At 42.3% G+C, this 23605-nt stretch overlaps 1 protein-coding gene across 6 annotated transcripts in view; it reads right to left on the minus strand.

Moving 5' to 3' along the window:
* ATRNL1 (attractin like 1) overlaps positions 1–23605 on the minus strand; it is a 976173-nt gene that overhangs the window by 785650 nt on the left and 166918 nt on the right. For all 6 annotated transcript variants that reach the window (XR_010589324.1, XM_005293856.5, XM_065552410.1 and 3 more), the window contains exon 9: positions 6496–6679. Coding sequence is in view for 5 of the 6 variants with exons in the window: in XM_005293856.5 (XP_005293913.1) it covers positions 6496–6679 (184 nt within the window). In the remaining variant the exon portion in view is untranslated. The remainder of the gene's footprint in view (positions 1–6495; positions 6680–23605) is intronic.

The following is a 23605-nucleotide window of genomic DNA, read 5'->3' on the forward strand; positions in this document are numbered from 1 at the left end:
CCTGTCCCAGTGGGATTTAGAATGTCAATGAGCTTGTGCATATTGTCTTCCATTAGTGCTATTTGAATACCCAGGGAGGCTGCCATTCTTTTGAGGAGCTCCTGGTGCACCTTAAAGTCATCTGGGACAGGGATGGTAGCCTCTAATAACAGCTCCTCATCAGGAGACAAGGATGCCTGCAGGGGCGACAGCCTCTGATACAAAGTCCTCATCAGGCAATAAGGAGGATGCCTGCATGGGAGACAAGAGAGAAAAAATCCTTTCTGATGTTTCTGTTGTGACAACTATGAATTTACTTGAATTGTGAGCTGAACTGTGCAAAATATGTAGAAGTTCAGAAGATATTACAATAACCCATAACAAATGATGATGGGAAAAGACATGAAAGGGAGACAAAACAACTGAATTCATCTAAACCAAAAAGGCCACGTTGACATAATTCAAAGACTGTATTAAAATTATGCTAGTTAAATAACAGGAGATGTGGAGCCAGAAGTTAATGAGCCAAAATTGGTAGTCAGAAAATTAGGCCTAACTGGTGGATAAAATAATGAAGGGCTGGACTATTGCACCCATCACTCCCTTTTTGGGTCTTTAGAAGAAAGAGATTTTGTGGGGAAAGGACAACAAGGAAAACAGATGGAAAGAACTGACAGAGGCTACTGGAGCAAGCTTCACTATCATGGCTGCCATCCCCACCATTTCCTGGGACCCTGGACCTTCATCACCCTGATCCTGAGAGGTGACCTGACCAAAATAGGCCAGAGAGAGGGGACCCAGATGACATCATCATACTTACCAGCTCCAGCTGGATCACAACCACCACCTGGGATAACAGTTATCATCATCTTTGATTCCATCTAAGTCAAGAGACAGTCAAACAAGGGGGCTTTACCTTCTCAGACTGGACTTTAACTACAACAGTAGCAAGGATATCTCCAGACCATCTCAACTAACTTCTTCTCTTTTCCCAAAAAAGGACAGTTACCATAATCTTTGATACCATGTCAAACAAAAGGTTTTTTTTTTTCCTTCTAAAAAACTGTCTACAGCTAAAGGAAAAGGGAACAAGAGATGTTAAAATGAAAACCTTAATTAATACTTTACATTCCAAATGCTTTAATTATTTTTCCTTCTTTTTTGTATCTTTAACAAAGGGTTAAAAGGATTTTTAACAACATGTTTGCCATGGTGCTAAGAAGGCTAAGGTCTTTGTATACCAAGCCCCATAGCTTGTTTAACACTGTTTAATGGACAGCAACTAACTTATGTTAACACTTTAGCCCATATATTCCAACTAAGTTAATACAATAGGTCTATCAGTATTGGCAGGAGAAGGCTCCCTCCTGGAAGATCAACCTGTGTGAGGGAGTAGCTCCTGGCTTGAAGTAGTTTCCATTATATACAAGGTTTAAGGTTTGGTTCAATGGTTCTCAGGACCCCCACTATGCAAACTGTTCCAGAGCCCCCGGGGAGTGGTGAAGTAGATCTGGATGTTGAAGACAAACTCCAAGCCATCCAAGAGGGCCACTGCGGGGGCTGGTACAGTACTGGGCCACAGGCACATCTGACCCGACCATCTCTAACAGATGTCCTCTTGGAATCATGCCGACAAGTGTGGGAACAGGAACAGAAAGGCGCTCTAGAATCTCAGTACCAGGATACCTGAATCTGACAAGGAGTCAGAATATTTCAAGAGCCAGGGTGGTATGGTACCAGGAGGGGTCCTCAGAGATTGCAATCTGGATATGTACCAACATGATACCAGAGGAAGTATAACAGGTTTCTTAGCTGCTGGTATCATTTGGTATGGAGGACCTGGTTCTGGCCCAGAAGATAAGTCAGGAGTTGGCACCGGGGCTGAGGTGGGCAGTACTCTAATACAGTGCTCCAGTGCCCATGATCTTGACTGCTGCACTAATACCGGACAAGAGTCCTCAATCTGCAGAAAGGGGGAGGGCAGTACTAGGGTGACCTGACGGCAAATGTGAAAAATTGGGATGGGGGTGGGGGGTAATAGGAGCCTATATAAGAAAAAGACCCAAAAATTGGGACTGTCCCTATAAAATTGGGACATCTGGTCACCCTAGGCAGTACTGTCAGGCATAGTAAATCTTTGGCCACTGCACAGGCCTCCAGCATGATCAGCACCAATATGGGCTGTTGATTCACAGAAATTAAGGATGACTGCTCTGTCACAGCTGACAAAATAGCTAATCTTGATGGTCCTGGAATTGATGGCTCGGGTCTGACTGTATAAGCTGGTACCAGGCAGCAGTGAGCCAAAAGGCATGCTCTACCATAGGTCCTGGATTGGCCTTCTGTGGAGGAGTCCTAGGCTGGGACTTCAAAAAACGAGACAGCAACTTTTTCTTATGCTTCTGTGGTAAGGACTGTTCAGAAGCCCTAGATTTAGAAGATGGTCCCAGTGATCAGGAACTCCTCCGGCACAGCTCTGCCAGTAAGGCTGGAAGAATCTCTGAGGAACTTCCTTTCAGTGACCAAGAGGGTTCCAATGTTGGTCTCAGGGCTGCCTCCCTGAGAATGTATCAGAGGCACTCTTTGTTTCTTTGTCCTAGTCTTGAACCCATGACAGATGGACTTAATCTGACCCTCACCCAGGCACTAAAGACAGTGCAAATGAGTGTCATTAACAAGCACAGACTTTCTGAAGCCCACACACAGCTTGAACCCCAGGGTCCTTGGCACTGGTCCTCCTGGTACTGGGTAGGGCCCAGAGGCCTTCTAAGTGAAACTCAAAGCAAGAGTATAAGAAGTTAAAAGAAAACTAAAACCACAATGAAAATAATAAAGATTTTTGAGTGTCAAGGGCAAAAGAGTAAAAGTTAGGTAAGTAGCTCACAAGAAACACTAATGCTCCAACCACAGAGGTGAAAAGGAACTGAGGGAAGGGCAGAGAAACTGCCCTTTATACCCTCATTTCACAGCATGAGTTGCTTCGCAATTGGCAGGGCCACTGCCTGGGTACCACTAGGAAAAGCTCTCTGGAATCAGTGCTGACAAGGCATGCAGACACCTACGGTGTAATGGACATACACAAGCACTCACAAAAAAGAATTTGTTCTTGCCTTCTGGACACACATACATACCAAAAGTGAACAATGCACATAGATAAACTTGAAAAATAATAAGCACTAGCGAATTTCCCAAGATAAGCCATGATGTGTATCATTGATTAAGATTGGCCCTTCACACTTATTCTTTCCTTAACTGCCATCAGTAATGCCCATGAATCTTTCAATAGTCCTATACACATTAACACAAATACACTGGGTTGAGCCACAGTACATTTTTCAATAGTAGAATTCCATATTTTATATACACCCACTTTTATTTATTTATAAATAAATAGTGTACATGAAATAAAGACTAAATATGGAGATAATTTTATAGAAGTGGAAGCAAAAGACAGTGCTACATTGCATTAACTAGTTAGGGTAATTCTTTAGCATTATAATGCCCCAAATTATTATAATTTAACAAAAAATAGCTATAGAACCTTGGAAGTCTTATTAAAAAGCTCTCTCATCTGTATTAAAAAAAATCACTAATGCTTGCATTGTATTACTGAATGTTCCTTCAAATAAAGAGACTATGATATTATTTTCCTTTCATAAGCTAGTGGAAAAAGCCTTAAGCTATGGATGATGACAATAAGATAGTATTATGAATTTGGTCGCTTAAAAATAGATAAAAAGGGAGAAAAAATTCTTCTTGTAATGTTGCCAAATTGCCATAAGCTAGTGGCATTTAAAATACAGATTCGGCAGTCAAATCAAACTCACACGTTTCTTAACATTTCCAACAAGCTGACCCGAGAGCAAACCTTCTGTCCTTTAAATGAAGCCAGTAATGCCCAGGGCAAATATTAAATTGGAGGAATAAAATGTTCAGATATAGAACTTGATCTTGAAACAGCTCTAAGGTGAAAAACTCAAAGGTCAGTTTGTGCATAGAACACACAAGCAGCATTAATAAATTACAGTAAACTTGAGGGACAGACTGACAAATAGAAGCTTCTTGAGGGACAGAGTGACAAATAGAAGCTTCAAGCCTACAAACAGAATATTAATTTAACTGAGGTATCTATTAGCACATGCTTAAGTGCTATCCTGAATCAGGGCAACATTGTACACAACACCCATATCAAAGCACATGGAGCAAAATTTCACCCTGAACATATTTGGCACATAATTATATCATCATACTATGTGCAATCAATTTTAAATACTGTATAAGTACACCATGAATTATATTAATATATTTTTTTTAATCGAGTTGATATCTTCATCAGTGGTGTAACTCCCTCAAACTGATCATTTTGCTGAATTAATTTATCACCTATAAATTACAACCATGAAGATTAATAGACATTATTAAGGCATCAACTGGAGACTCAAAATCACACAGCAGCCAATGGTCTTGATATGGCTGGGGCTCTGATATTTTAAATCTAACACTAAGAAGGACAGTCCTAGCCTCTCTCATTACAGCACCACAGAAGTTTCTTTTAAACAGCAACACCAGTCTCCCGCCAATGAAAGGACACGCACACCAAGGTGATGGGCAGTACTCTCACACCTGTAAGACTGCTGGCTGAGTGCACTGCACAGTCAGTCTTATTGTCAGGACTTATCTCATCTACACTCCATCACAGATACAAGCAGGAGTGGAAAATAATCCAGGCTGTGAGAGTGGTTAGAGAGGGCAGTCAGCCAGTGAGCCCCAAGCAGTAGCAATACTTCACAACAGCCATCCCTCCCCTTCTCTCTAATATGACGAGAGGACCACAGTTTACTAGTCCTTTGCAGTAGGCTTACAAATCCAGGATTCTTAGAAAGAAGAAAAATTCTCTGTGGACGATCACCTTCACCTGCTTAAAGCTGCACTGGGCAGAATAGTGTGGTGATGGTTCAAGACATGATCAATTGTGCTTCAGATGGAGTTACAGATGCAGTCAACTGCACTGGAGCCAAAGGACAGAAATGCGGTCAGCTGTTCTTTGGGGGAAAGATGGGTGTGGGAAAATGGAGAAATAAGAATGTAACAGGAAAGAGGGGGAGGACCCCATGCTCCCATCACCCTCCCTGCACGTCTACGCCAGAAAGGTGAAAGAGGAAGATACTGAGTGTGACTGAGCTCACTGTTGTCATCATCCTGAACAAACCATTATTAATATCTATATTACCGTAGGCCTTAATTAGGCTTGGCAGGATTCAATTTAAATTAATATATGTTGGTAAAGTCCATGTCACCTGACATCTGAAACTGACAAAAACACCATATCACTCGGTAACAGTTGGCCAGAGTGCCTCCCCTAACATTTTGTACCTGCAGGGATCGGGTTTCACCAGCTCAGCAGCAGCACAAATTGCTCTCAGCTGCCTCGCTCACTCACTCTTGTGACATCAGGACTGCAAAGAGTTCCCTGCATAGCTGTAGAGCCAGTGACATCCCATCCCTGTAAGCGTAAGGGGTAGGGAAGTATGTGGTCTTGGCAGGACAGAGCAGAGACGGAGGACAAGCCCCCAGCCCTGGGGGTGGCCACCACATTGTTGTAACAGATGTCGCAGCCCCGCTCACTCAGTCACCAGCCAGGACTGTGGGAGCTGTCCCTGGCAAGAACTATTCAACAGCACCATATCACCAGAGGTTAGTCTTCCTCTGTGCAGTCCTGGCCGGAGGTCTCTGTTCCACTGGGCCACAACCACAGCCTCTCCTGCACCTTGTGCCCTGGGGTCTTTTGGGCCTTTCTGCCATGCTGGGAGTCCCCTGCAGCCCTGCTGTCAGTGCTGAGAACCTCCTGCAATGCCACTGTCTCTGCTACCCTAACCTTGACCCTCCCCATCAATTTCCAACCGTAAAAATAAATAGTTAAAAATTGAAAATCAAAACCTTGAAAATGAAAATGTATATTAATTGTTGAAATTAAAAAAAAAATCAAAATGAAATTCTGCCAAGCCCAGCCTTAATCAACACCAAGGCCCCTGCATGCTGAACACTGTAGATACATAAAGGTGTGCATGTGCAGACATAGTCCCTGCCCCCAAAGAGCTTACAGTCTAATTAGACAGGAGTTCTAGATCTCTGGGCCTTGATCCAACAAGGCAACTAGCAGTAGGGAGAGCCTGCTGAGGAATGAGAATTTGGTAGGCTCTCCACAGGTTCCAAAAGGAGGCTGACACAGTTTCCATAAAATTCAAACTTCTGGATGTTTTTTTAAAATGACCAGACCTTTTAAAGCCTAAAATTAATATACTAAATATTCTAAAATTAACCTGCCAGCACACAATACGTTTTGTCTGCTAAATCTTCAGTTTCGATGGAAAATTATCCCTCTATTTTCTTTCTGAAAATTCCAGCATTGAAAATTATAAAATCATTACAACGTAAATATAAACATGAATAAAGAAGTTATTGTAAATATCTCACTATTGTATATGCACTAACAACAATTGTCTTAATTCTACTTACCATGTCCTCGTATTAACTTCATATCTATAAAGGTCATCCACCAATCCATATTTATTGCCAGGTAATGCTTTGTATCCACCATGAACATAAATGGATTTTGTCATTTCATCATAGACACTAGTATGACCATATCCACCTTGCACAATTGCTCCTTTTGTTTCTGGTACAAGCCATGAATTTGATCCTGGAAGAGACATATGAGAGAGATAAAATAAAACTCTAATCTTGCAAGGACCTACTCCTGGGATAAGTGCTTACTTAACACCCAAAGAAATCAATCGTAAAATCAGGGACTAACAGTTTATATCTTTGAAACCATGTAGAAGTGTTGGATATATTGTGCATGTTTTTCCAAGTTTTTAAATTGGCTTGGTTCATATTAAAAATACCCCTATGTAGACATAAAACTTTTAAATCTATAATACAAGCAAGAAATAATAGATAGATAGATAGATATTTAATTTTTATAATGTCATAATCTGAAGGCTAGGCACATTCTTTCCCAACTGAAAAATAACTTTTGCATAAAATAAAAGTAATCTTTATTGCCCTTCACCAGTTTACAGTACACACACATGCACAGTAATACATTTGGCATCATGTAATGTTTTGTTTGCTTGTGTGGCTATAACTTGTAAGCAGCAGCTGCGTCTAAGATTAACTGTTGGTCAGACATAAATTTAGGCAGAGAAATTACAGCAATAATTACAGCCTTTTATTGGTGATAGAATGAGCTTCTAAAAAGAACTGGATCACAACTCATAATAAGCATTCCTCTAAGATCTAATTCCTATACATTCTGATAAATAGAAGGCCAACTGGCAATACCACTGTCTGGTAATTCCCAACAATGCTACATATTCTACTTCCTTTCCTCAAAATTTGAAACACTCTTACTGTCATCACCCAATTCACCCTATGAAAACCTTCAATATTCTACTATTTTTGGGGTAAATTTGCTATATAACAATCAGATAAAACTACAATTTATATTTAAAGGAACTCCATCAACCTGTATATCTAATTTTTTTAACTGAATATAGTTATTCACTATATTTATAAGTAACACCTACAATTATTAAAAGTGAAAGAAGCCGGCAACAAAAAGAAGCCCCCCCCCCCCCCCCAATTTGTTTACTCTGTGCATTTGACTCTATTCTGTGTAACACCATTTCCACTGCTTTGTTGATGGCCAATTGAGCTTCCTGTCTCATGTACTAACATGATGACAATCTATTTCACCCTTCAGGGAAGGCTCAGCTGCATGCTCTTTTCCTGGCTCTCCAAATCTATGTTTACCAGTATCAACAGCAAACAAACTGAGGAGATGGTATGCAGGCATGTGCACAAAACAGAAGAACAACAAAAGACTGAATATATTGAGTGCTGTTGCTCTGCCTTATTTTTTAATAAGACCCTGATAAATATCTTCTTGGTATATAAAGAAAATATAATTCTGTGCACTTTATTTAAGCCATCGCTTCAGTCAGGCACATAAGTATGTACTTAAATTAAAGAATGTGAGTAAATCCTTCCCTACTCAGTAAATTAATTAAGCACATAATTAACTTCAAGAATAAATCATCCTATTGAAGTCAATGGGACTTCAGCACACACTTAAACTTAAGTACATACTTTTGTGCTCGGATGAATTGATGTCTAGGCAGTATTCTATCAGAAGTATAGTTTGTTTGTTTTAAATTAGTCAACTTCAGGACTTCAAGTTAACAGTATCCTTATAACGAAAACAAGAAGGTAACATTTATTGCAACAGTCCAACAATGTTTATTATACTTGCATATTCAGATAAAAAAGTAATACCATAGGGTAGTAATACAATAAATCCAATTAAACAAAATCTGGCAACAACCCTGATTTTAAAGTCATGTAATGCAGTGTAACTGTAGAGGGGAAAATGTACATATATTTCATATCCATTTCAAATACATTTGTCACAATATACAGTTATTTTCAGAATAATTATAATAATTTTTCTTTCAAATTAAGCATATTTTAACAAAATTGTCCTTTGGCTCCTTCCCCCAGTTACCAAGGTCTCTTTGATAGTGTGTCTGTTACCTTGTTTTAGAAAGCAGACACTTTAAAACTTTTTCCTAGAAAAATATAGTTCCACCTCTATAACTTGGCTAACATTCTTTATCCACTGATCATTTCAGATTACCTGACACAACTAAATTTTAATAAAAGTACTAAGATTTGAACACCATATTTTGCTGTACTGCGCAGTGATAAAAATTATCACCAAAAAACCTATTCATCAAATAAAACAACTTTTTATATATGAGTAATAAAATACAACTCCTAAGTCATCAGGACTAGCTTAATATTCAGATTGCTACAGTGAATTTAATCACTTTACTGCAAACCTTAACTCATTTTTTGTTTTAAATTCAACAACTGTTGGCTTGATTATTGTTCTGAAACATAGGTCATATTATATTATTTGGTATTTTTGTTATAAGCCCACAATGCAGAAAGGACAGAACATATTTATAGGTCAGTAGACACAATAACTTCTCATGAAGTGTGCTAGATACAAATGGACAATTAGCTTCAGAAGCTAATAAAGAGAGACTATTAAACTAATCCATCTGAATTTGCAACCATTGCTTGTTAGTTATTTAATTGACAATATGGCTCAACAGTTCAGCTGCTGAAATTCACAAAAGGATAAGTCTGTTAATAGCAAATTTAATGTAAAAGCAAAGTCATGTACAAATCTACTTTCCACATCACATTTCAAACCAAGAACATCAGGTCAAGCCAGCCAGTTTGTAAAAGTTGTGCTAATCACAGATGCTTCTCTGGGTCTGGGTTTTTAGGGAGTATATCAGTACAATACTACGGCATCCTCCAGAAGAAACACATGACCACTTCACTTGATAGCTATGGAAAGTAGGAAAAGGCTACCGCATTCTGGGTGAATGCAGCAAAAGATGCAAGCCCAAGAACTACATCTGGATACCCTGTATGTGGGAACAATGTCAGGAAAATCAAGAGCAGTAGTTGAGACTCTGAAGAGAAGAAGAATGTACATTGTATACAAGAACCAAAATGGAAGGGGTTGAAATCCACAAACATCAGGGATGGTTACAAGATAATGTATGATGGTTCAGTAGCAAGGAGGAATGGGGTAAAAATAATCATAGCAGAAATATTAAAGAATAAGGTAGCAGACATCCAAAGGAATAGTGGCTCATGAAAGTTAGAATAGCACTGAGCAGAGAACATATATTTAATGTTATATGCACATACATGCCGCAGGTTGGCTATATGATTGAGTAGGAGGAGGAATACAAGATGGGAGTGAAGTGCAGTGGTTCCAATGTTAGTAGGAATCTGTGTTTGCTACGTATGATACACTGACTTGCAGTGCCTATTGCTTTCCTGGGTTAAGGTATCTTTTACTTTATGCAATAATAAAGAATGTTTTCAAAGAAAATAATCCATTTATTGAAAAGAAAATGCATTTATTGAAAAGAAACACAACTGCTTGGGAAACAGAAAGTGCAAGGGGGTGGGGTGGGGAATGATACAATCACAGATTTGCATATGTTCTGTTACCATACTCAGCCTTCCTGTCTGGAGTGCTGTGCAATGAGTGCTGCACTTCAGGATGGCTATACTGCATGGTGATGGGGTTGAGTGCAGTGGGTAAGGGACGCAGTTTTCAGGGCTGGGGGGTGAAACTACAGCTGTTGGAGGCAGCTGGTGGCGATAAGAACCCGGATGTTGGGGAAAGTGGGTTGGAGGTGACATGGGGCCACAAGGGAAAGAGTTTCGGGACAAGGGCTGCAGGGGGGTGCAGGCACGGTAGTGCTCCGCCTGCATGGCTACAAGTGCCTGGATCAAGTCCGCTTGGTGCTCCATGATGCTTATCAGCTGCTCCGTGCTTTGGTGCCGGCGATCCGCATTTTGCTGGCAGACCCTCCTTTCACTCTCCCACCACTCCTGCACTTTTCGATTTTCATTAAGGGAGTGAGTGCTTCATGACTTCATGCAGCATGTCCTCTTTGCTTCTAAGTGGCCTCTTCCTGATTCTTTGCAGCCTCTCGGCTGGTGAAAACACAGACGGCCGAGATCTCAAGGTTGCATCTGTAAAGGCAAAATGCAACATTAACAGAGGCGGCATTGTTCACACCAGACAGAGCAATGATTCCCCTGTACTTAAGGAGGGCACGCAGTCTACACAATAGCATAATTTGCCCGTCCCAAAGTGAGCACACACAACCCACGGGAGCCACAAAATGGTGAGTAAGCACAGGGTCAGGGGGGACTGATTCTTTCATGGCTGTACTGTCCTTTCGGTTTCTGTGCCTTCGGGAGAACCAACAGCTGCAAGGGGCCCCTATACTGAACACTGTCCCCACATTTTCCACAGGAGTTCGTCCTGGAAGATATCTCACTGCTGAGGGTGACCTGGGAAGCAAGGGAGGGTCTTCTAATGCAGCTTCCACCCTGGCCCATATGCAGCTTGCCTGTGTGCAGCAATGGTCCCACTGCCCTTCACAGCACAGTGGCGTAGACACATTAGCCTGACTGGGACAAGGACCACAGCAGCTCTCCCAAGAAACCTGCGCAAGCGCATTGCCCAAGTTCTCACTGAGACCTTTGAAGAGATCACTGAGGCCGATTACCGCGATGTGAGAGAGCACATCAATGCCCTATTCCGTATCTAGGCATGCATGCAACCCTAACCCTCCTTGCCCCAAGAACCCACACCGAATAACTTCCTTCCCAAAATAAAAGCCACTTACCGGGAACCTCCTCTGGTGTTTGTCCTTCCCCAACCACTGGCCGCTGCAACTGGCTACCTTGCTCCTGGCTTGAGAATAGGTCCTGGCTTCATGCATCTAGGGATGCCGGAGTGTCTTCCTCCTCCTCAGCACCCTCGCTCCCACTTTGCTCCTCCTCCTGCCTTGTTGGACTGGGCTCTGAAGTGTTCATGGTGGTACTCAGAGTGGAGGTGGATCACCCCCAAGTATCGTGTCCAGCATTTTGTAAAAATGGCAGGTTGCAGGAGCAGCACCAGAGCACCTGTTTGCCTCGCGGGCGTTGCGGTAAGCATTCCACAGCTCCTTCACTTTAACCCTGTACTGCAGAGCGTCCTGGTGATGGCCCCTTTCCATCATGTCCCTTGATATCTGCCTGAAGGTATCTTAATTCCTACAGCTGGAGCGCAGCTGCAACTGGACAGCTTCCTCCCCCCAAACACTGATGAGGTTCAGCACCTTGACATTGCTCCATACTCGGGATCCCCTGGCGTGTGGAGGCATGGTCACCTGGAAAGATTCGCTGAGAGCACTCCACACCTGAATGAGCAAACGGGAAGGGGATTTTCAAAATTCCCTGAGAATTTAAAGGGCGGGTCTGATGGTTGGTCACCTGAGGGCAGGGCAGTAGAGTTCAATGATGACCAGAGTGGCTAGAACATGCATTGTGGGACACTTCTGGAGGCCAATCAGAGCGCATTAACAGACCATGGCGTCCACACTGGTGCTGCGGCGTTCCAGCCGGGGCGCATCAAACATTATTCCACTCGCCGAGATGAAGTACCAGGATCACTCTAGCCAGAATGCTCTATGTGCCTTGCAAGCGTGGACGGGTTGTGAGTTAGAGCGCACTGGGCTGCTTTAATGCGCTCTAACTCGCAAGTGTAGCCATGTCCTGAGATTTAAGGATGAGGTACTGCAGCCACTGCACAATGACCAAACCAACTACGATGATACCAATGAGATTTGGTGAAAAACATCCAATTTTACAGAAAGTGCAAAGGAAGCCTCTTGCCAAACAAAAGGAGATAAATTTCATGGCAAGAAGACATGATGGTCCAGCAATGTGCAGGAGCAGTAAAGAAGGAGGAAAGGTTTAAGCCATGGCAGAAAATAAAAATGGTGCAAAAGTTATGAGGAATACAAGCTTTAAAGAAAACAGCAAAAAGAACAGTTGTGGAAGTTCAGAGGCAGGCATTTAAAACTTTATACGCAGGACTACTAAAGAAAGAAAGGGAAAAACAAAATGTAGATTAGACAAGATTAGGCAAAGAAGCATAGAGGACTTGGTAGCAATGAAGTGTGTCAAAGAAGAAAATGGAAGACATTGAACTCATTAGGAAGTAACAGTGATTTTATGAGAAACTGTTCAATGAAAAGAATGCAAAGAAACACTTGAGCGAAGTATGCACAAGCAATAACCACACAAGATCTATCACCATGGTGGAGACTCAGATAGCACTAAAAATGATGAAATATGGGAAGGCAGAGGTCCATGGTACCAAATGAGGTATTTAGAGTATTAGGCCATGAGGGTATGGTGGTGATGAACTTTTTCAACTTAATTTTATCTACTGGAAAAATACCCAACAAGCAGAGGAAGAGCACACTGGTCCCTATCTTCAAAAATAAAGGAGATTGCTAGAATGTGGTAATATTCAGTGAGTCACATGATGAAATGGTTGGAAAGAAGACTTTGGATAGAGCTGGAACATCAAGTAAGCGACGACCAATTTGGGTTTATGCCAGGAAGAGCAACAATGGATGCGGTGTTTGCAGCCCAAATACTGCAGGAGAAGTACAGAGAAATGCACGGAATTACATTTAGTGTTTCTGGGTTTAGAAAAGGCTTATGATGGAGTTTCTACAGAGTTGTTATGGTGGTGCCTGCAGTCCGGCAATCTGCTGGAGACATTTGTTCAGAATATTATGTACGAGGGTAGCACAATGGTAGTAAGATGTAGCAGCTTCAGTGAGTCATTCACTGTGGGGGTAGGTCTAAATCAAGGATCACCCTTAAGCCCATTGCTATTTGGACTGTAATGGACATCTTGGCACAGGAGATTAGGGAAGAGCATGCTTTTTGCCAATGACATTAAATTATGCCATGAAGATAAATATAAATTGGAAATGGACCTAGAACTATGGAAGGCTGCATTAGAAGAAAATGGCTTATGACCAACTGACAAGACAGAATATATGCAATACTTCACTGATAGGAAGCATGAGAAGCCAGTAAAACTAGATGGCCTACAGTTAACATTTGTGCAACAACTTAAATACCTCAGTTCAGTGTTGAGCTTCGATAAGAATGTGGATGCGGATGTTAGGAGCCACACGAAGAGTGCTTGGTATAAATGGAGGGAGGTGACAGGAATTCTCTGTGATAAGAATATGCCAAATAAACTAAAGAACAAAGTGTATAAGATGATGATTACGCGAGCCATGATGTATGTATTGGAATGCTGGCCAATGAGGAAGAGAGAACCACCACTACTTCACAGTACCACAATTAGAATGCTCAGGTGGATGCTGGCTAAGACAGGAGTTGATAGGCTACACAATGAAATGGCAGGAGCCATATGCAGGTTGCCCCCATCACAGGCGTCTGCTTTTTCCTTTCCTTGGGGGTGCTCAAACCCTGCTCAGCCCCAGGACCCGCACCTACTCCACCCCTTCCCCAAGGCCCTCCACTATTCCCGCCTCCGATCCGTCACTCCCCCACCTCTTCCCCCTGTACCCCAGTGCCTCCTACATGCCACAGGACCACCGGTGGGTGGGAGGCACTGGGGGTGAGGGGGATGGCTGCCAGTGGGTGCTAAGCACCCACTAATTTTTTTATGTGGGTGCTCCAGAAAAGATGAGGGAGTATCGACTGAGATGGATAGGTGCGAGACTGCCACAGGTGGAATACGTTGGCCAGACAGAACAAGAGCTAGAAGCCATAGGACAAAGAATCACGATGAAGACCTAAAAATAGGTGGTTCAAGATGGTGAAGAAGGACATGCAGGAAGTTGGTGTCAGCATAGAAGACACACTGGATAAGAATGCTTGGAGACAAAGAACAAGAGCCACCGACCCTAATGGAACAACATGAAGGCAAAAAAAGATTGCTTTTTAATCCCTCAGCCTCAAAGTGTTTTACCAAGTTTTCATCACTATTACAAATAGGATAAATGAAGCAGAGAGGTTAAGTAATTTGCCTGTGGTTGTACCTTAGGTCAATCGCACAACATTTAGTCCTGCATTTAGTCTGCAATGTCTTGTCAAAACTACACTTTCAATTCAGCTCCATTCATGTATTTAAAAAGTATGCAAGCTCACGGACACTCACTATGTAAAAAATGGAGTCAGGATGAGAGAGGGGCCAATTTTCAGCCATCAAAAGTATTATATTTCAACTTAGACTCATTCCAGGGCCATATCTAATTTTTTTCTTGTCTTCCTGGTTCTAAGACTACCTGAACTCTGCTGATGATTTAATAGGCCACCTCAGCAGCATGGAGGAAGGAAACACTTGCTGGAGAAGCCTTAAATCAGTTGTTCTCAAACTTTTGTACTGGTGACCCCTTTCACATAGCAAGCCTCTGAGTGCGACCCCTCCCCCCGATAAATTAAAAATACTTTTTTATATATTTAACACCATTATAAATGCTGGAGGCAAAGCTGACAGCTTGCGACCCCCCCCCCCATGTAATAACCTCACAACCCCCTGAGGGGTTCTGACCCCCAGTTTGAGAACCCCTGCCTTAAACGTTAAGGCTGGGGTTTTCAAAAGAGCCTATGGGTGTTTTGAAAAGGACCTACGAAAGGCAATGGGAGTTGGACACTTAACTCCCTTACACTCTTTTGAAAATCCCAGTCTAAAGTATACAGGTGTGGAAAGTTTTCCCCTATGTAGAGCAGAGGTTTGCAAATTTATAAGCCACAGTGGCTGCTATGATATAGGTTATTTTGCCACAGTTACCAAATAATGGCATATACTGGCTCCAACTTAACTTAAAGGCCACATTAGAGTCCATTTTTCTCCTCTATCTCACCTAACACAGGTAGGCAGACTGACCTTATAGAAGAAAAACAAAATATTGTTGTCTGCTTGGTGGCAAACTACATCACTTTACGGCCACTATAGTTGAAATCCAAATTTCAGCACACACTTTTCAGACACTACCTTCTTAAGCAAGTTAAATCTTTTGTGCAAAAGGCAGACACAATAAAATCAATTTCCATGGGATGGATGACAGCAGCTTTATTCTTATCCATCTTTGGTGAATTGTAATATATGAACATAGCTAGTAGACTATGTTGCATTGTTCTTTTGCTCTTAGCTAGTGTTGAAATTTAGGGCGTATACCCTTTTAATGAAAATACAATATAACTGGTATCACACCACACCCCAAACCAACTGCTGGATATCTCTTAACTATTAAGGACTGTGTCTACGAGCATGCCTCAGAAATCTATACCCAATGACTTCAAATTTTATGTGCAGGCTACATAATACTTACCAGTAAATAAATACACTTTGTACAATTTAGATAAAAATAGGAGTTGATATGCTGAAAATCCTACCCCTCAATCCTCTTGCCTATCATGTCACAGACCTGTTTAAGCCTCTCGTGGGAAAAAATAAATATTTCTCTGGGAAAACATATATGGTACTGTTGACCCAATGAGTTACACTTTGATTCTACTTTTAGTATTCTTATTTGTCTTATTCAAATAATATTTTGCATGGTAAATTGTCTGAGTAAACTCTGTCTAAATACTGTATGAGCTCTCTGAAAAATAGAGGAAGAGAAAAGAGTTTTTATTCCTTGTATTTAAATCTTACGAACTGAATGGACAGTTAGGAATTTTAGTTAGAGAAGTTTTCAGTGCCAAAACCAAATAAGGAAATCACTCCCGTAGTCAGGGCTTGCCAGTAGTGTCCTCTTGTAATTTGAATCTTAACAAAGAACTTGATGTCTTCTGTCAAAACTTTGATAGTTTTCCAAAGACAGCAGAAACATTTTTTTGCCAAGTGCATAGATAACTCACTACAGTAACTTAAGATCAATTAAGTATGCCAGGTACTAAACACATGGTCAAGGTTAATTACTGCCCCTATCCTGATCATCCTCATCAAATAGAATCAGGCATTCCAGATCCAGCTCTACTACTCTCATTTCCAGAAGACTGATCCAGTCTATAGCATGGTTAAATGCTTATGCTCATTAAGTAAAATCATACCCAAAGATGCTTCACATTCAGTCAGCAAAACACAGCAAAGCAGGTGAAGTCACAGACAACTCCCCCAAATATTAGAAGAATAATTTTCCATGAGGATGCCTGATGTTTAATTCTCATTGCATTACAATAAAAATATACTTCATAAATGTTCTGGAAACTAGGACTGTTGCTCAATCAAAGGGAGCAGGGGAAGGAACTGTTACTTATCCTGTGCAATAACTGTATTCTTCCAGATATGTATCCCTATGGGTGAAAAGATCAATTTCTTGCCAACCCCATCTCTGGAATATGTCCTGGAGGACCTGAGTATCCAGCTCCCATTTGGAGTCATGGGAGAAGTGACTGCTGAGGGCATCCGCAGCAGTGTTCTGGATTCCTGGAAGGTAGGCTCTGAAAATTTGGATGAGATTCACTATGAGTCAGTTCTAGAGCTTTATAGCTTCAGTACATCAGGAGGGGGATCTTGCTCCTCTCTGCTTGTTCATGTAAAACATGCAGGGCATGTTGTCCATCATGAGCCTCATCACTCCTCCCCTGATCAATGGGAGAAAATGGAGCCAAGCATTCCTGACAATCCTGAGCTCCAATAGGTTGATGTGGAGACTTGTCTTATAGGTCATCCATCTGTCCTGAACTGTGAGGGTATAAACATGGGATACATTAGTTAGACTTACTGACAAGGTTGGGCGGCAGAAAGGAACACCTGCACTGATGTGCAGTCGCTCTTTATACCAATTCAGGGAGCTCTTTACATGCAAGAGGACTGCCAAGGCATCTCTGGTAGGATAATAGGCAGTTCTCAACCAACCTTGGAAACAGCAACAGTGTAAATTTGCATGATTGGTAACAAAGGTACATGCTGCCATATGACCAAGGAGCTGAAAAGACAGTTCCTTCTTGATGTCCTAGAGCTTCCCTGAAGCAACTTAACCAGTCCTGAGAGTTTCACAAATCCATCTAAAGGGAGGTACACTCTGGCTGTCACTAAGGCCTCGTCTACACTGGGGGGGGGGGGGTGGCGAGCTAAGTCTAAGTTACGCAACGTCAGCTACAAAAATAGCGTATCTGAAGTCGATGTACTTAGAGCTACTTACCACGGTGTCTTCACTGCGGTAGGGTCAACTGCTGATGCTCCCCGTCAACTCTGCCTATGCTTCTTGTTCTGATGGAGTTCCAGAGTCGACAGAAGAGCATTCGGCAGTCGATTTATTGCATCTTCACTAGACACAATAAATCAACTCCCGCTGGATCAATTGCTCAGAGGTAAGTGTCGACATGCCCTCAAGTCCAAGTACACACTATGAACTGAATTCCCTGCACCGGTACTAACATAGATTTCTTTACTATTAGGTTAGGACCAACTCTTGGAACAGAGCAAAAGCCTTCTGAATGGAAGACAACACTGCCTCCTTTGAGAAACCAGTTGTTGAGGTACAGGAAGAGGACAATCACTTCCTGTAGAAAGCAAGTGGCCACTACCGCTAGAACCTTCGAGAACACCCTTGAAGCCAAAGAGAGACTGAAGAGAAGCACTCTGACCTGGAAATGATCTTGGCCTACAGCAAATCATAGGTATTTCCCGGGTGATTGGCTATATGGAAGTAGGCATCTTGGAGGACAAGGGACAAAAACCAATCCCTTTCCTCTAGAGCAGGAATTATAGTTATGAGAGTTACCATCCTGAATTTTGGGGGCTTCATAAACTTGTTTGGTTGTCTTAGATCTAAGATTGTCCTCCAACCTCCATCCTTTTTCAGTAGAATCCTTTGCCCCATAAAGGGAAGGAACCAGTTCTATCACTCCTAGTCAGAGGAGAAAGTCCACCACTTGCCTTAGTAGAAACTCATGAGAGGGGTCCTTTAAGAGGGACAGGAAAGGGGCGGTGGGAAGGGAGAGAGTCTCAAAGACTCGATGGTGTAACCTGAAGTTATGACCTCCAATACTCATTGGTCCCTGGTGATTCACTTTCAAGTCTGGTGGAAATAGACAATGTGGTCCCCCAAGGGAAGGAGGTGGGCTAAAGGTGCAACTGTAAAATCAGAGGAACAGGAGCATTCGAACCATTGGCCAACCCATCAAAACTGCTGTTTAGATTATGCCTGTATGGTCGCAGAGGGCGGCTGGGCGACCCTCATCTTCCAAAAGCTGTGTCTCTTTCTGGGGATTATGGGGGGTCTTTTGTACCCTAAGAATTGAGCAGGGCACAATTACTGGGCAGTCTGTGCTCTCCTGAAATGCTTCTTGCTTGTAGGTGTATAAATGCCCAAGGAACATAGGATGGCCCTGGAGTCCTTAAGTGAGTGCAGGGAGTCATTCATAGTCTACAAGAAGGGTCTGTGACCAAAAGAGAGGTCCTCTATTGTATTTTGGACCTCTCTCAGTTATGCCCTGAGTTTAACTACCACCATAGAGATGGACCTGGCAGCAATATCTGAGGATGCATGCAGAGCTGTTCTGGCCAATAGCTGACCCTCAACAACAATAGATTGGAATTGTTCCCTGAAGTCCTGTGGCAGATGTTCAATAAAAGCTGCCAGCCTGCTGCAATTAGTAAAGTTATAATTAGCCATGGCTGCCTGATAATTCGCAATCTGAAATGGCAAGGCTGCTGACAAGTAAAACTTTTGTCCAAGGAGGTCCACTCATTTTTTGTGCTTTTCATCGGGGGTTAGCCCCTAAAAAGTGTGGTTTACCCCGCTCACTCACAAAATCCACCATGAGGGAATTGGTGGGGAGGGAAAAACGAAAAGTCAGAGTCCTGCTGGGACACATCACACTTCTTGTCAGCCCTTCTGCACATTGGAGGAATAGTGGCTGGTATCTGCCTTTCCATTTTAGCCAGATCCAACAGAGCCTCATTAATAGGTAGCACCACTCTGGAGGGTGTTGCTGACAGCAAAATGTCAAACAGCCTGTGCAGCTGGTCTCTGACTTACTCCAATGGAATCTGCAGAGTGTCTGCTACCCATCTAATGAAGTCGCGGAACTGTAGGCAGTCATCAACAATGAAAGGAGGAGTAAGCATGAGCACCTCATCCAGAGATAACAAAAAAAAAAGCAGGGGTGACTTCTTCATCCGCCCTAGCTTCCAACTTCTCAAATACAGGGAGGATGTGGGATCCCAGTCTCCCACCTAGATGGTATCAGTGATTTATTAAAACAGCTGTCAATAGGCAGCCCAGGAGTCCCAAAATGGCCATTGAGGAGGTCCACGAGAGAGGTGTAGCATACAGGCTTAGTTCTATCATGTTTGATGTGCCATGAAGTCCTTCCTGCATGAGGGACGATTGCCAAATAAAAGTATATAGGAGAAACCCCAATAGAAAGCCAGGAAAGTGACCAGGAATGCTCTTCTTCTTCCCCTCCCCTCTCCAGAAGTACGTGGAGCAGCCAATGAGGATGGAGGAGAGACTTGTGACAGGAAGTGGTCACTCAGAGACCAGGACCCCAATACCATGAGATGCTTGGTACCTACAGCAATGGGGACTCTGGTTCATTCAAGACAGAGATCCCTCAAGTACTGGACCTCTTGTGTACCGGAAAAGACCCCAATAAAGACACCGCAGCTGAAGTCGTTGTGGCTGGAGCGGATGGTACCAGTAAAGCTGAGCATTCCACAGGCCTTCTTGGACTGATGTTTGCTCATGGGTACCGCTTGTACAGGCACTCCTAGCTAAGTTACTTGCATTGGTACCAATGACTGAGTTAAGGCGCATGACTGCACCAATGGCGGAGCAGAATGCTTCATTGTCAATGACAGGGCCAAGCTAGATGTTACCTCGTGCTTGCCCTTACTACTGGAGGGTACAGATGCCCTACAGTAGCCATGTTTTCTCTCCGTGGAGTTCTGGGATTTGCAGGCCCACCCATACCAAAGGAATACCTTTGCAGACCAAAGATGCAACCTGGTCTTTTCTGGAGCTGGCTCAGTAAAGAGTCCTACACCTCCTCTTTTTCAGGAGTCTTCCCAGAGTGTTCCAAATGTTTACCCTTCTTATGGGAAGCATGTCTTGAGTTACATGGGATGCTGGGTCCACCTGGGGACAGATGTACGGGGGGGGGAGGGGAGGGCTCTCTCCAGACCTAGCTCAAAGAGTGGAATGTTCCATTGCCAACAGTCCAAGCTATATATCCCTGTTCTTCCTAGCCCTGGTTTTAGGGGTTAAACAAAGGGAGCACTCTTGGGAGATATGGGACTCTCCCACTCAACAGACACACTTGGAGTGTCTGTTGCTCACTGGTATAGCCTCTTGGCAGGAGAGGCAACATTTGCCGCCTGGGGAACCAGGCATACCCCACCAGGAGAAGACAAACTCCCAGGGGGAAAAAGAGAGAGAAAAATAGCCCTGTCACCTAAAATAACTAATTATGCTAACAACAACACTAAACTAAACTAACTTCAGAGAAGGAAAGAGAAAGGCCAAATATGCTCAAGGTGGAGATGCTAGTGTTACGTCTGGGGCCGAGGCGGTAGAGAAGGAACTGAGGATAGTTGTCCACATCTTTCCTAGAGTATGATGCCCAGAATTGGACACCTCACAAGTGCCAAGTAGACCAGGACAATTACCTCCTGTATGTTACATACAATACTCCCATTAATATATCTCAATCAATATTAGCCTGTTTTACAACTGCATCACACTGATGACTCGTATTCAATTTGTGATCCATTATAAGTCCCCGATCCTTTTCAGCAGTGCTACCACCTAGCCAGTTATTCACCATTTTGTAGTTGTACATTTGATTTTTCCTTCCGAAGTGAAGTACTTTGCACTTGTCTTTATTGAATTTCATCTTGTTAATTTCAGACCAATTTTCTAATTTGTCAAGGTCATTTTGAATTCTAAACCTGTCCTCCAAAGTGCTAGCAACCCCTTCCAGTTTGGTGTCATCTTCAAATATTATAAGTATACTCTCCACTCAACTATTCACTAGATTCACCCTCCCAGATTGACAGTGAACCATTGATAACTATTCTTTCAACAAATTGTGACAAACCATGTTGGCAATTACTTATCACCCTATTATCCTCTAGGTACTCACAAATTGTTTAATAATTTGTTCGAGTATCTTTCGGGTATTGTTGATCAGTCTGTCTAACTTCAATTTCCTGGGTCCTCTTCATTACCCCTTTTTAAGATAGGTACTATGTTTGCCCTTCTGCAGTCCTCTGGCACCTCACCCATCCTCCAGGAGTTCTCAAAGATAATTGCTGATGGTTATGAGATTGCTTCAGCTAGCTCTTTAAGTACCCTAGAATGAATTTCAGACTTGAGTACTTATAACTTATCTAACTACTAAGACTCCAAACTTGAGTACTTTTAACTTTTCTAAATATTCTTCAACCTGTTTTTTCCTTATTTTGGTTTGTGTTCCTTCCCCCTTGTTAATATTAATTGTGTTGGATATCTGGTCACCATTAACCTTTTCAGTGAAGACTTAAGGAAAATAGGTTTCAAATACCTCAGCATCCATTGTGTCGTCCATTATCTCTCCTTCCAAGCCAAACAGAGAACCTACACTACCTTCCTTTCTCATTCTCTTGCTCCTAATATATTTAAAGAACCTCTTCTTATTGCCTTTATGTCCCTTGCTATGTGTAACTCATTTTTTGCCTTAGCCTTTCTGATTTTGCCCTACATGCTTGTGCTTTTTTTTTTTTGCACTCCTCCTTAGCAATTTGCCCATGTTTCCACTTTTTATAGGATTCCTTTTTGGTTTTCAGGTCATTAAAGAGCACCTGATTGAGCCATATTGGACTCTTACTATTCTTCCTATCTTCGCATCAGGATAGTTTGCAGTTGTGTCTTTGGTATTGTCCTCTTGACAAACTGCCAGCTGTCCTGAACTTCTTTATCCCTTAGATTTTCCTCCCAACGGGGCCTTACCTACCAGTTCTCTGAGTTTGTTAAAGTCTTCTTTTTTGAAGAAAAATCACTTCAATCTAAAAAGCAGAAGGCAATCTGTTATCAGTCCAAACAAATCTCTGTCATTTTTAAATAACTCCAGAAGAGACTTATTCAGAAATTTCCTTAGACATAAAGAGCTTTTTAAAACTTCAGCTAAAGCAAAACACAAAGATTATATTCACCTTGAGACTCACATTGAGATTCTTAGAAAGTTTATGAGGTATCACTAACCTAAAGCGAAATAAATTTCCCTGTGGACTAGCCCAGAAAAGCTTTATGGTGCAAGTTAGTAAAACCATCCATACAAAACTCCCCTCCTGAGATTTATAGGTTCCCAAAAAGCCATAACTCTAAGAATAGCAAGAAAGGGCAAAAGGAAGCTCCTTTGCTCATGCAATGAGTCCAAAGGCAATCACATCACCTCCAGAGCAAAGAGTGGATATTCACACAATATTACACATTCACACAATGAAAATCTGAGTGCACAAAACGTCATGATTTTTAAACACACAATTTATTCTATTTGAACAGAAATTACTTTTTTCTCGGGTATAGCTAATTTTACCTTATCCTACGCAGGGCTGGGTGCAGGAATTAAAATTTGACTGCTTTTGGAAGTGCACTTTCTGTGCCCCCACCACAACCCTCAAGGAGCTCGGTCTCTGCCGTGACCCCAGGGTCGGAGGAGTTTTGTGCCCCAGCCGATTATTGCGGGGGGGCGGGGGCTTCCCCTGCTTGCCGCTCCCTCTTGTGCACACCCCTGATCCTAAGGAGGAACTCAAGCAGGGGGGAGGATTGGTGTGTTTTTCTGAGAAAGAGTGAGAGTGCATGCACACTTTATATCAACCTGATTTGTGATCAACAGTTGCACAGTACAGTGCTCATATAAGAAGTCAAGGGAGTCCCCAGATCACACAAATTAAGAAGCACATGCTAAAGTCAGTAACTAGACTTCTGAATGGTTCCTGATCCAAAGCCTACAGAAGTCAGGGCCTTAGTTCTAAAATGGATATGTATACCAGAATCCCACATCTGATTACTACAATTTATAGAAAGATCTAGAGGGATAGAAATTAGGTCACTAAGAATTTAACTGAAGATGGTCTAAGTGAGGTAAATTTTATATCAGACCTATTTATTTCAGTGTGAGTGTGGCAAGTGATTGGAAAAGAGTT

This window comes from Chrysemys picta, chromosome 7 (genome assembly GCF_011386835.1).
Source record: "Chrysemys picta bellii isolate R12L10 chromosome 7, ASM1138683v2, whole genome shotgun sequence".
Lineage (NCBI taxonomy): Eukaryota > Metazoa > Chordata > Testudines > Emydidae > Chrysemys > Chrysemys picta.